The sequence below is a fragment of the Mus pahari genome, chromosome 14, assembly GCF_900095145.1.
Source record: "Mus pahari chromosome 14, PAHARI_EIJ_v1.1, whole genome shotgun sequence".
In the NCBI taxonomy this organism is placed as follows: domain Eukaryota; kingdom Metazoa; phylum Chordata; class Mammalia; order Rodentia; family Muridae; genus Mus; species Mus pahari.
This window is the reverse complement of record NC_034603.1, coordinates 63,372,859-63,385,451: the sequence shown is the minus strand read 5'-3', so window position 1 is coordinate 63,385,451 and position 12,593 is coordinate 63,372,859. Positions and strand designations below refer to the sequence as shown.

The 12,593-nt window shown below is 48.8% G+C and overlaps 1 protein-coding gene across 1 annotated transcript in view; it reads left to right on the top strand.

The window, feature by feature from the left end:
• Positions 1–10,519, top strand: part of Igf2bp1 (insulin like growth factor 2 mRNA binding protein 1) — a 40,876-nt gene extending 30,357 nt beyond the window's left edge. The window contains exons 6-15 of the mRNA XM_021212336.2: positions 389–670; positions 1,601–1,735; positions 3,977–4,099; positions 4,757–4,892; positions 5,377–5,499; positions 5,831–5,950; positions 6,458–6,532; positions 7,305–7,436; positions 7,729–7,842; positions 10,392–10,519. Of these exons, the coding sequence (XP_021067995.2) occupies positions 389–670; positions 1,601–1,735; positions 3,977–4,099; positions 4,757–4,892; positions 5,377–5,499; positions 5,831–5,950; positions 6,458–6,532; positions 7,305–7,436; positions 7,729–7,842; positions 10,392–10,484 (1,333 nt within the window). The 3' untranslated portion in view covers positions 10,485–10,519. The remainder of the gene's footprint in view (positions 1–388; positions 671–1,600; positions 1,736–3,976; positions 4,100–4,756; positions 4,893–5,376; positions 5,500–5,830; positions 5,951–6,457; positions 6,533–7,304; positions 7,437–7,728; positions 7,843–10,391) is intronic.
• Positions 10,520–12,593: the final 2,074 nt, after the last annotated feature.

Here is a 12,593-nt window from a genome sequence, read left to right as displayed (position 1 = left end):
TCTGTGTAGCCCTGGCTGTCCTGGAACTCACTTTGTAGACCAGGCTGGCCTCAAACTCAGAAATCCGCCTGCCTCTGCCTCCCGAGTGCTGGGATCAAAGGCGTGCGCCACCATGCCCGGCTCTTCCAGTGGTCTTAAGTGGAAGATTTTTGTGAACAATAAGTCCCAAGGAAGCTAGAGGCATTGCTGTATCTCTTTCCCCTTAGTGTCTTCTCTCTCGCAAACCAAAACGTTCCCTAGTGATAGAGGGGTGGCAGACAGATGGTTGGCTCCACAGTATCCCCAGTGTGGTCCCATCTTGTAACTCAGTGGGTGCTTTGGGTAAGGAAGGCACATGGTTGGTGTGGTTGGCCTGAGTTGGAGTGACTGTTGGACTACCTGTTCCTAGAGCCATCATGAAGCTAAATGGCCATCAACTGGAGAACCATGCCCTGAAGGTCTCCTACATACCTGATGAGCAGATAGCACAAGGTCCCGAGAATGGGCGCCGTGGCGGCTTTGGGTCTCGGGGCCAGCCCCGGCAAGGGTCACCCGTGGCAGCAGGGGCTCCTGCCAAGCAGCAGCCAGTGGACATCCCCCTCCGGCTCCTGGTGCCCACGCAGTATGTAGGCGCTATCATTGGCAAGGAGGGTGCCACCATCCGGAACATCACAAAACAGACTCAGTCCAAGTGAGTGCAGGGAAAGGGAGGTTGGGTGCGGGGGAGAGTTGGGCCCTGGGCAGCTCTTGGAAGCACACGGTTTGGGCATCAGCACTTTTGTCCATGGAGTTGTTGCTCTGGACATGAATGGTCACTGTTGCCAGTGTTACCCCTGTGTTAGAGTTGGGGAAATGAGGAGGCAGATGGGAGTTTGGGTTCACTGTCTCCAGAAGGAAGAGTTGCTCATATCAAGTTGCTCCAGGATGCTCTGTCCTGTGAGTTGGGGGTTAGCCGCTTAACAGTGGTCATAAGCTGGATAGCCTGACTGCAGTCAAGTCTCTTTGGCATGAGTCATAATTACATCCCCACTCCCATTGTAGTACAGCCACCTGCTTTCCTGTTGTTACAAATAAACAGCGGTTATGGGGAAGAACAGCTCAGCTCGTCTGTTCTTTTTTTTTTTTTTTTTTTTAAAGATTTATTTATTTATTGTATGTATGTACACTGTAGCTGTCTTCGGACACTCCAGAAGAGGGCGCCAGATCTTGTTACGGATGGTTGTGAGCCACGATGTGGTTGCTGGGATTTGAACTCAAGACCTTTGGAAGAACAGTCGGGTGCTCTTACCTGCTGAGCCATCTCACCAGCCCTCGTCTGTTCTTAACATACAGAGTAAATCACTAATTTACTTGTAGTTGGGAGTGTGTCTCCCAATACATTGTTTGAAAAAGGACACTAGAAGGAGAAAAATAGTTTCACAGCCACATACAGCTTGGAGTCCCCATCTGGTGGCTGTGAGCTGTCCTGCATTGTCCTTTCAGAGGTGGGCAGAGCGACACCTGGCCATGGTTCCCAGAACCCTTCTTGACTTACCAGACCCAGTCCAAGGAGAGTGGATTCTAGACTTTTAGTTGATAGGAGGTGGAGACAACTAACGGGCTTTCTCCTTGTGGTTCACAGGATAGACGTGCATAGGAAGGAGAATGCAGGTGCCGCGGAGAAGGCCATCAGTGTGCATTCAACCCCTGAAGGCTGCTCCTCCGCATGCAAGATGATCTTGGAGATTATGCACAAGGAGGCAAAAGACACCAAAACGTAAGATCTGGCTGTACTTGGCGTGCACACACACACACACACACACACACACACACACTTTTTTTTTTTTTTTCTGCTTTCTTTTCTTTTTTTGGCTGCACTAGGTGAGTGAGGCCCAGGCAGAATCTTTGTTGCTGAATCATACCCCACCCCAGCCTCTACTCATTCATAGCAGAGAAACTGAGATTAGGAGAGAGTTACAAACTGCACACAAACAAACAGGAGCTGGCAGATAAGATCATTCCCTTGTATACTTGTATAGAAATTGTATATTCTCACAATGTTTATATTTCTGTCCGTGTGTGTGTGTGTGTGTGTGTGTGTGTGTGTGTGTGTGTGCGTGCGTATACATTAGGATCTCCATAAATGGGGTATGCAGGTAAATATGTGTGTTACCACAAGGGTCAGGCTGAAATCCCTCTCTATGCCTTTTATAATTTTCTTGTCAACACATCGGTCAGTATAAAGCTACAGAGAGAGAAGTGACAGGGCTTGAAAAATAGCACAGTAGCCTGCGGGAGCTGTCTGCGCGGGTGAGGGCCTGAGTGTGACCCCACTGATGCAGGACAGTGCAGGGGTTCCCTGACAGTGCTTTCTGAGCCTATGGTTCTGGGTCCTTTGGTAGGGTGGGGTATTTGAGGCAGGATCACTGTACCCCAGTTAACCCTGAACTGCTATAATCCTGTTTACTGCTGCACTACCACGCCTGGCTTCTGTTTCTATTGTTTTCTTGAGAATGGCTGGGGTGGAGAGATGGCACAGTAGTTAAGATAGATACTGTCCTGTTAGGGCCAGAATTCAGATCTTACCCACCTTTGTTCTGGGCGGCTCACAAACCTTTGGCACTTAAGCTCTGAGCGAACCAATGCCTTACCTACTGACTGACTTCCACTTCCACGGGTATGATGGTATCTTCTCACACACACAATCTTTTTTTTTTTTTTTTTTTTAAGATTTTATTTATTTATTATATGTAAGTACACTGTAGCTGTCTTCAGACACACCAGAAGAGGGAGTCAGATCTCGTTAAGGATGGTTTAAGCCACCATGTGGTTGCTGGGATTTGAACTCTGCACCTTTGGAAGAGCAGTCGGGTGCTCTTCCCCTCTGAGCCATCTCACCAGCCCCCACACACAATCTTTTAAAGAGAGTGGGTCTTCACAGGCTGTGCGCTCATGGTCCTCTTTGTTTGTTTGTTTGTTTGTTTGTTTTTCGAGACAGGGTTTTTCTGTGTAGCTCTGGCTATCCTGGAACTCACTCTGTAGACCAGGCTGGCCTCAAACTCAGAAATCCACCTGCTTCTGCCTCCCAAGTGCTGGAATTAAAGGTGTGCGCCACCATGCCCGGCGCTTATGGTCTTGAGTCTGCTGATAATTCATGCATCATCACACTAAGTTTCCATTGGTTTCCTTTCTCACTTGCTTGTTTTTTTGTTTAGTTTTGTTTTTTTGAGACATGGTTTCTCAGTGCTTTTTGTTTGTTTGTTTGTTTGTTTTTTAAGATTTACTTATTTATCTTACGTATATGAGTACACTGTTAATCTCTTAGACACGCCAGAAGAGGGCATTGGATCCCATTACTGATGGTTGTGAGCCACCGTGTGGTTGCCGGGAATTGAACTCAGGAAAAGCAGTCAGTGCTCTTAACCGCTTAGCCATTTCTCCAGTCCCTGTTTTGTTTGTTTGTTGTTTGTTTGTTTTGTTTTATTTTTATTCAGGTTTATTAGGGTTCAACTAGTGTGATAATGCCATGTTTGTTCGAGGACATATTGCCTAGGTTAGCCTAGAATTTCTGGATCCTCCAGCCTCAGCCTTATTGGCTGGGACTATAGGTAAATGCCTACAGGATACACTGGGTATCTTTTCTGCTCCCTTACCTCCCTCTCCTTAGGGGTGGAGCCTGGGCCCCATGCATGCTGGACAAACTAAACAGTACTACTGCACTAAATCCCCAAACCTAATTGCACATGTTTTTTTGAGTGTGCAGTTAGTTATATGGATTACGATTTGTGTTGATCATGTACCCGTTGACCATGATCACCTTTGAGATAAAGCTGTGGCTCCCAAATGTCACCCTGCCACCCTTATCCACCATTTCTGTTTATAGAACACCCATCTCTGCTAGCTTTGTGACCTGACACTTGGCTCAGGGCTTGTTCTGGCTTCATCACATACTTGGGTAACCATTTAGTGGGGCTTTCGTGGACATCATTGACCGAGCTGTCCCCTACCTCCTTTCCAGGGCAGATGAAGTTCCCCTGAAGATCCTGGCTCATAACAACTTCGTGGGACGACTCATTGGCAAGGAAGGGCGGAACCTGAAGAAGGTGGAGCAGGACACGGAGACGAAGATCACCATCTCGTCGTAAGCTTCTCAGTGTTTCCCTCCACAGCAGTGCTGAGCTCAGGGTGGGGTATGAGGGACCTGCCACTGAGCCTTAGCACCTCCCTCTTGCGACAATCAAATCAGAAAAGTGAAGAGAACATTTTTGTCCTGCTCGATAAGGGCTGAGGCACCCTAGTACCTCCCTGTGGTCCCAATTCTAGATACATGCATCCCCACAAAAGCCTGCATGAAGGCCTGACTGTTAGGTGTGTCTGCCATTGTGAGAGGTGCACAAACCTTGGTCTTTTTCAGCTGGGGCACACTGGGCTGCCTCTAAAGAAGTGACAGGCGTGGGTTAGCTGCCTGTAAGCAACCTGCCTCTCCGTTTCCTTTGAGCTGTTGCAGAGTAACTCTGCTGCACAGTAGCGCATAAAGATCTGCCTGCAGCCACTGTGTGTCTAGTGACCACAACCTCTCATGATGCCTTGTGTTCCCACAGACGGAATTGTTGTGATTATGCCTAGTTTCCTTGCCCTGGTTTCCTGACGGCTGGAGATAGGGCTTACCGGCCAGAAGTTAGACGTCCTTTAGAACTGCTGGACCTGTAACTCAGTTGTCTCTGGCTCTGCCCCTAGCTGGGGTCTGGTTCCAGCCCCGCGCTGCCCACTGCTCGACATTGTCCTGCTCTCTTGCCAGGCTCCAGGACCTTACGCTCTATAACCCTGAAAGGACCATCACTGTGAAGGGCGCCATTGAGAACTGCTGCAGGGCCGAGCAGGAGATCATGAAGAAAGTTCGAGAGGCTTACGAGAACGATGTGGCCGCCATGAGCGTGAGTGCGAGGCGGCACTGTCTGCGTGTGTTGCTGGGAGTTGAGTCTGGGTCTTGGAGACAAGCAAAAGCGATAGCTCTATCTCAGGACACTGTGTGCATCCCAGGTTCCCAAGGCTGGAAGAGGGCATTGGATTCTCCAAAACTAAAATAACAGATGGTTGTGGGCCACCATGTGGCGTCATTTAAAGAGTAGCCAGTGCCCTTAACCAGTGAGCTACCTTTCCAGCCCCTCAGTTTGTGCTTTTGGACTGGACTCAGCTAAGTTTGTTTTTGTGCTGGTGCTGGTGCTGGTGCTGGTGCTGGGGATGACGTCTGGAGTCTTGTACATTGTAGGTAAACAGTCTGTTGTTGGCGTGGGTAGCTGTATTTACTCACAAAGGCTCATCAGTTTGGTGGGTGACAGCAAGACCTAAAGCCGCATGCTAAGCCGCATGCTAGGGTTCTGTCAGCAGACTGACCTGTACCTCACCTCTCTCCTGCAGTTGCAGTCCCACCTCATCCCTGGTCTCAACCTGGCTGCTGTAGGTCTCTTCCCAGCTTCATCCAGCGCCGTCCCTCCTCCTCCCAGCAGCGTCACCGGGGCTGCTCCCTATAGCTCCTTCATGGTAGGTGGAAGGTCTCGTTACCCGGGGCTTGGGACAATGGCAAGAGGGAGGGAAGAGAGGCCTCTGCAGCCAGAATGCCAGCTACAAGGAGAGGAGCCCAGCCGAGACATCGGCCCTGGTGGTGGTAGCAGCTTTCCACTTGGTTTTACCTCCCTTTAGTTGGAAGGGAGCTAAAAAGAGTTCATGGCATCCCCCTAAAGCCCAGGATGCTGCAGCTAGGTGCCTGCATCTGTAACTTTTGGAGGCTGTATGGCAGCCCAGTGGAGGGGCTCCTGTGTCCTGCCTCGCCCCACTCCCTGGGCCTTTGGTAAGGAGTCCCCTGTCCTGGCAGCAGGCTCCGGAGCAGGAGATGGTACAAGTGTTCATCCCCGCCCAGGCCGTGGGCGCCATCATTGGCAAGAAGGGCCAGCACATCAAACAGCTCTCCCGGTTCGCCAGCGCCTCCATCAAGGTGATTTGCTCTTGTGTTCTAGGTCTAGTATCAACTCAAGCCCCCTTCACACGACACACTGGAATTGAAAAGCACAGTCCCTTGTGGGTGTCTTCAGTGCTTCTAGGTTTCCAAGCTAGACAGTTGGCAAGGAAGCCAGTGCTGTTAACCCCACAGGTTTCATTCAATGATATTTAAAGCTTTGTGATTCCCTCCCAACCCCAAGAGAGCTGTAGCCACTGCATGCTCTACCCTACCCAGTCAGTCATCTCGTAATTCCCTGCCTCTTGCCAGCACTCTACTAAAACCCCCAGGTGGGTTTGGTGTTGGGATGCAGTCCTACTGTGTGCGGGTCACTGAGGCAGGTCCTCCTTGCATGCTGCCCATGCCGTCCGTCATCACAGTTTCTGTACAGGTGGGCTTGGAGCTAGCTGTTCTTCCCTTCTCAGAGCAGGCACTGGGAGGGAACAGGAGGGGCTGGAGACGCCTTCCCCTGGAAGCCACACCCTCTGACCAGCTGTTTTTTAGATTGCTCCACCAGAAACACCTGACTCGAAAGTTCGAATGGTCGTCATCACTGGACCCCCAGAAGCTCAGTTCAAGGTCTGATCGATATTGTTCTTCCTCCATGGGTTAGGGGAACTGAGGTTGGGAACTTAACACATGCAAGGAAAACCATGTGGCAGCTTCTGTTGTTCCCTGTCATATTCCTGCCCCATCGTCCAGCCTTTCCTACAGGACACACAGCTGCTTTCCTTGTGCTCCCAAGCTCAGCTCCTGTTCATTTCTTCCCTTCTTCCTTCCTCACTTCCTCGTGGTCCTCACAGGCATGTGAGAAGGAAGGAATCTGAGGTGCTTGCATTTGATGCCAAGGCCCTTCTTTCTGTCTGTGCTGCTTCACCTGATCTCTGAGGATGGAAGCTGGGTCTTCCTCGGCACCTAAGGCGCGTCAGTTCATGCCAGTCATGGTTGTGATGCGATGGTGTTACTACCACATCCACATAGGGCATCCTAGAGCCTACGCGTGTGGAATATCCCTTGAGGTGGCTGGGGAGAGATTAAGGCATGGTCTTAGTACCTAACTCTAGCTAGCCAGAACTGGCTGTGCAGACCAAGTTGGCTATGAACTTGAGATCCTCCTGGCTCCGTAGTGCTGGGGTGTTCTTTACTCCTGGGTCATAATCTGAGGCCCTCTCTCCAGCATGACGTATAATCAGGGGGACCATTGAAGGTTATCCACTGGGACTTGTAGCTGCTTGGTTTTCTTAGGTAGAGTTCTGGCCAGCTAGATAGAAAAGGCTGGACCAGAACACGGGACTACACTCCTTCTGCTTCAATACATAGCTGATTTTAACGGTGAACTCTCTCTCCCTAGGCTCAGGGAAGGATCTATGGCAAACTAAAAGAAGAGAATTTCTTTGGTCCCAAGGAGGAAGTAAAGCTGGAGACCCACATACGGGTTCCAGCTTCAGCGGCTGGGCGGGTCATTGGCAAAGGCGGCAAAACGGTGAGAGCCCCAGCCCTTGGTCTCTAAACCCACACTTTTGTCTGGCTTTGTCACCCCTGCTGTCATTTGTCCACTGACCTGATTCTGGCTACTACCCAAGCCCAGTGTAGAGTTCATCCGTCCACCTTTCATCCGCCCTCCAGTCCCACCATGGCTTTTTTTTTTCTTTTTCTTGTTGTGTTACATATTGAACCTAGGACCTGAGCAAAACACTCTACAACTGAGGCGCCCTCACCACCCCCATGTGCATTTCATTGCTGCATGCTGAGCTTCTCTTATACCCCACCCCTAGGTGAATGAGCTGCAGAACTTGACTGCAGCCGAGGTGGTAGTGCCAAGAGACCAGACCCCGGATGAGAACGACCAAGTCATTGTTAAGATCATTGGACATTTCTATGCCAGCCAGGTATGCATCATGCTCCCCTATCTCCAGAGTTCCAGGACAGCCAAGGCATCACAGAGAAACTGTCCAGGAGGAAAAAATTTAAAAAGTGTTTATAATGTTTACTACACACAAACCTGAGAGCAGTCTCCAGTGCCCACAGGGTAGCAGAGAACCAACTTCTGCAAATCAAAGTTTATAAAGGTTTATATATGATGCTAACCATTGTATCTGTTATACCTTCATAGTCTCCGTGGTTGTCCTGGACCCCTTTGAACTGAATAGGAAGTCAGTATTCAGCTTTGGTCCTGGAAAGCTTGCAGTAGGGCTGGGGGTTTTCAGATCTCTCCTGGTTCTCTTCTGTGCCCTGTCCACGCTCTGCCCTCGCAGTAACTCAGCATTTAGATGAGGCTGGCTTCCCACGCACTAATCCTTCAACTTTTATCTCCTGAAAGCTGGGGGTCACACATGTGTGTCACTGTACCTGCCTTTGGATCCCCTTTCTCACTAGTCACTGGCTATGAAGCCAGGAAAGTGAGCCAATCTCATGTTCAAACTTTGTTGACCCTCAGCAAGGGGCGGAAAAGAAGGTGACAAAGGGGCTCTCTTAAGCCCCCAAACGTCACCACAGTGTTACATCTTTAGTTTATCTGTGTGCTGTGACCCCCCAGGGGCTGCTTGAGCGACACATGGGGCTAGGACACATGCCTTCATTCAGTCCCAACATACCCTCTCTGCTCTGTTACCTGGTATTGGTAGCTTTCTCTTAAGGGTCTTTGAAAAACAGTGAGAGCCATAGCAGTGCGAGCTAAGATTTATGGTTATTTAACACTGTCTCGTGGGCTTTGTGTTTATTAACTCGGTTACACCCTAAAGAACCACATTATTCAAATGAGGGGAATAAGACTTTTAAGGATGAATGGTGGATGGTAGTAGGTACGTTTGTTTTTGAGACAAGGTTTCTCTGTGTAGCTCTGGCTGTCCTGGAACTCACTCTGTAGACCAAGGTGGCCTCGAACTCAGAAATCCGCCTGCCTCTGCCTCCTAAGTGCACCACCGCCGGGCAATAAGTTAAAAAAAAAAAGATTTACTTTTTTTAATTAATTAATTTATACACTGTATAAATACTGTAGTTGTCTTCAGACACACCGGAAGAGGGCATCGGATCCCATTGCAGATGGTTGTGAGCCACTACGTGGTTGCTGGGAATTGAACTCAGGACCTCTGGAAGAGCAGTCAGTGCTCTTAACCACTGAGCCATCTCTCCAGCCTGGTAGTAGGTGCATTGCAGACATTATTTTGGTTGTTTCAGAAAAAGGAGTCAGTGGAAATCTGTTTAAAAAGCCAAAGCATCAAAGCCAGTGAGATCTTACCCCTCCTTCCCCTCGTGTGTGTGCGAGTGCTTGAGACCAGACAGGCTGAGTATGTAGCCTGACCTGGCCTCAACTTTTGGACAGTCCTGCCTTCATCTCCCATGTTGAGATCATGCTGCTATGGAGCAGTGTTCCCTTCAGTGGAACACTCGGTCTATGGGAAGGATGAGACAGTCAGGAAAAGCTTACATGCGGATCCCACTTTGCAGTTAGTTGATTTTCCCTCTAACACTTCATTCTTACTCCTGGGGAAACTTACAGAGATCTTACTGTATAGTCCTGATGCAGGACTGACTACATAGACCAAGCTGGTCTCTAACTCTGCTCCGTCTGCTTCTGCCTTTCAAACACAGAGATGGCCCGCTACATCCAGTGGGAAGAAAATTTTAGATTGTTTAAAAATGTGGATGTGTGCTGCGCTTGCATGTATGTCTGTGTACGTGTGTACACAGAAGCCGGGGCGGGGGGCACAACACGGTTTTTTCCTGGAAATGAGTTAGCAGTTGTTAACTCCCATGTAGGAGCTGGGGTGTTCTAAGAACCAGGGTCCTCGGAATGAGCAGCCAGTGCTCCTGACTACTGAGCAATGGAAGAAGGTTGTCTTTTTTTTTTTTTTTTTTAAAGATTTATTTTTATTATATGTAAGTACACTGTAGCTGTCTTTAGACAAATGAATTGGGTCTTGTTATGGATGGTTGTGAACCACCATGTGGTTTCTGGGAATTGAATTCAGGACCTCTGGAAGAGCAGTCAGTGCTCTTAACTGCTGAGCCATCTCTCCAGCCCCAGGAAGAAGTGTTTAAGAGGGAAAGCGGACGCTATTCTTGGGTGCTTCATCTGTTTCATAGGGGAGCTGATTGTCCTGTCACTGCTGGTTACCCATATCTAGGCTTCTTACTCTCTCCTGCAGTTTCTCTCCAGAGCAGTTTGAAGTAGCGCCTTCTAATTTGTACATGGGATATCATGAAGCTGCATTTCAGCTTCAGTAGCATGTCAGAGCATCAACTCTCCCTTGAATGGACAGACAGACAGACAGACAGACACACTCACACACACACACACACACACACACACACACACACACCCTCCCTTACTTAGATCTGCCTTTATTTAATAGTCTTTTGAGTTGCAAATGCCATTTTTTGCTGGTATGCATAGCTTCTCCCTTTGGAGGTCCTCACCTGCCTGTTCTGAATGCAGATGGCTCAGCGGAAGATCCGAGACATCCTGGCTCAAGTTAAGCAACAGCACCAGAAGGGACAGAGCAACCAGGCCCAGGCTCGGAGGAAGTGACCCACCCCTTCCTGTCCCATTGGCTCCAAGATCAGCAGGAGGAACATAGAACTGGAGGGCAGGTGGAGGGCCAGTGTGCTCTTCCCAGCAGGCCTGAGAATGAGTGGGAATCAGGGCATTTGGGCCTGGCTGGAGATCAGGTTTGCACACTGTCTTGAGAAAAATGTTCCAGTGAGGAATCCTGATCTCTCGCCCCCCATTCAGCCAGCTGGCCACAGCCCACTCCTTGGAATATCACCTTTGCAATTGTAGCTTGGGTTGCTTTTAAACGTGGATTGTCTTAAAGTTCTCCAGCCTCCACCGAAGGATGGGTTAGATCCCAGTGGGGAAGAGAAATAAAATTTCCTTCAGGTTTTATAAAACCTCAAAGGATGGTTTGTTTCTTAACCCCTCCAAATCATTCTAACCTTGGTTAATTCATGAAAATTCCTTCCATTCTTAATGTCCTGACCAGTAACTTACTCTTCCTGGATCCATTCACACTGTTTCAGCCTTGTTGTTATGGAGTAGGAGTGGGGCAGGGAGGAGGGCTAGAACACAGCTTTGTTTACAATATTAACTCTGGAGAACCCTATCCTGGACAGTTTAATTCTGATTCTTCCTTAACCAACCACTGGGAACAGCAAGATGTAAAGGAGGGAGTTCATAATTAAAGCATGTACCGATCCACGTTTAAAAGGAGTCCTCGGGCTAAGGATAGAGCTCACTGGGCAGGGGGCTTGCCCGGCACGGACAAGGCCCTGGCTTCCATCCTTGACATTACAAAAAGAAAAAAAGAAAAAAAAAGCATGCCTTATGGCTGAGCTCTTGCAGATCTTGAAAAATTGGCACAACAGAAATTCCTCCCAGCTGGCCAGCTGGGGCTTCCCCACCTCACTTACTCGCCCCTGTAACCCTGGGAGACCTGCACGGTGCCCTGGTACATGGGAGTGGTGCTGTGTGCTTCAGGGTAGGGCTGACCACTGTCCCTGATTCCCACCATTCTCTCTCAGGCGGATTTTATATTTTTTTAAAGTCTATTTTAATGATGGGATATATGAGCTCTGGGAAGGGGGTGTGAGCTCCCTTTGGTAAAGTCTCGGTTCTGTGGAGGAGTTGAGTGGCCCAAAGGTGCTCTCGCTCCACCCGTGTGCTTTTACAAGGGCTGAGGCAGGTGTTGCGATGTGTCCCCACCACGGCACTGTTCCCTTGTGGTGGTCGGACTACAACCCAACCCTGAGCTCCTGATAAAGCTTAAAATTTAGTCCATCATCTGGCAAACTTAGTAAATTTGAGAATGTTGCTTCTGTTTTTATCTAGAGGAGTATTTAACTGACTGCTTATGCCTCCGTGAATGTCATTGTCATTATGGAAGGTGTGCCTGAAAGCAAACCAGAGTACCAGCCGCATTATGCACAAAGGGGTGAACACACTTAATTTATTAATTTACCAGGCTCAATTGAGATCCTGTTGGAAGTTAACCCTCGTGGAGGACAGCGGCCATCAGTTAAGTGAGGCTCGGCCTCCCCTCCTGATACTGTACTGATTGTAATGCATATTAGCCAGGTGATGCACTTTAGCTACCCTGGACAATACTGTCAAGTGTGCTGGGAAGAAAGGAAGGCCTCTCTGCGTGTGCTGGGGGGTCCCGCTTCCTGACATTGCAAGGACAACAGCGACAAAGCTACCAGTGACATGTGGGCGGAGTCAGGCAGTGCTGTGCGAAGTAAACTACCTCAAGGTGTGAAGTTACCTCAGCAATGGTTTTCCTTTTGTTCCCTAAATCCCGGTTTTTAATTTTCTTTTCTTTTTTTTTTTTAATTTTTTTTTTTGCGGCTTGCTGATATTTTATATAAAAAAAAAGCGAAGCAAAAGAGAAGCTGATAGTCTTGAATATTTTATTTTTTTAATGAAAAGAAAAAAATGAGAAAGTTATGTTTCATAATTTCTTAAAACATGAGCCAGTAACTCTTTAGGAGCTCTGTGGAGAAAAGGCCCTGTGGGGAAAGGTGGGGGTTGGGGGCTGGATCCAGGGGAGGAAGCCATAAGCCATGGTGAAGCAGAAAAACTCCAAGGGGCCCAGGTCCCCCCTGGGTTTTAGTCTCTGACCTTGAAGTAGGATTTAAGATC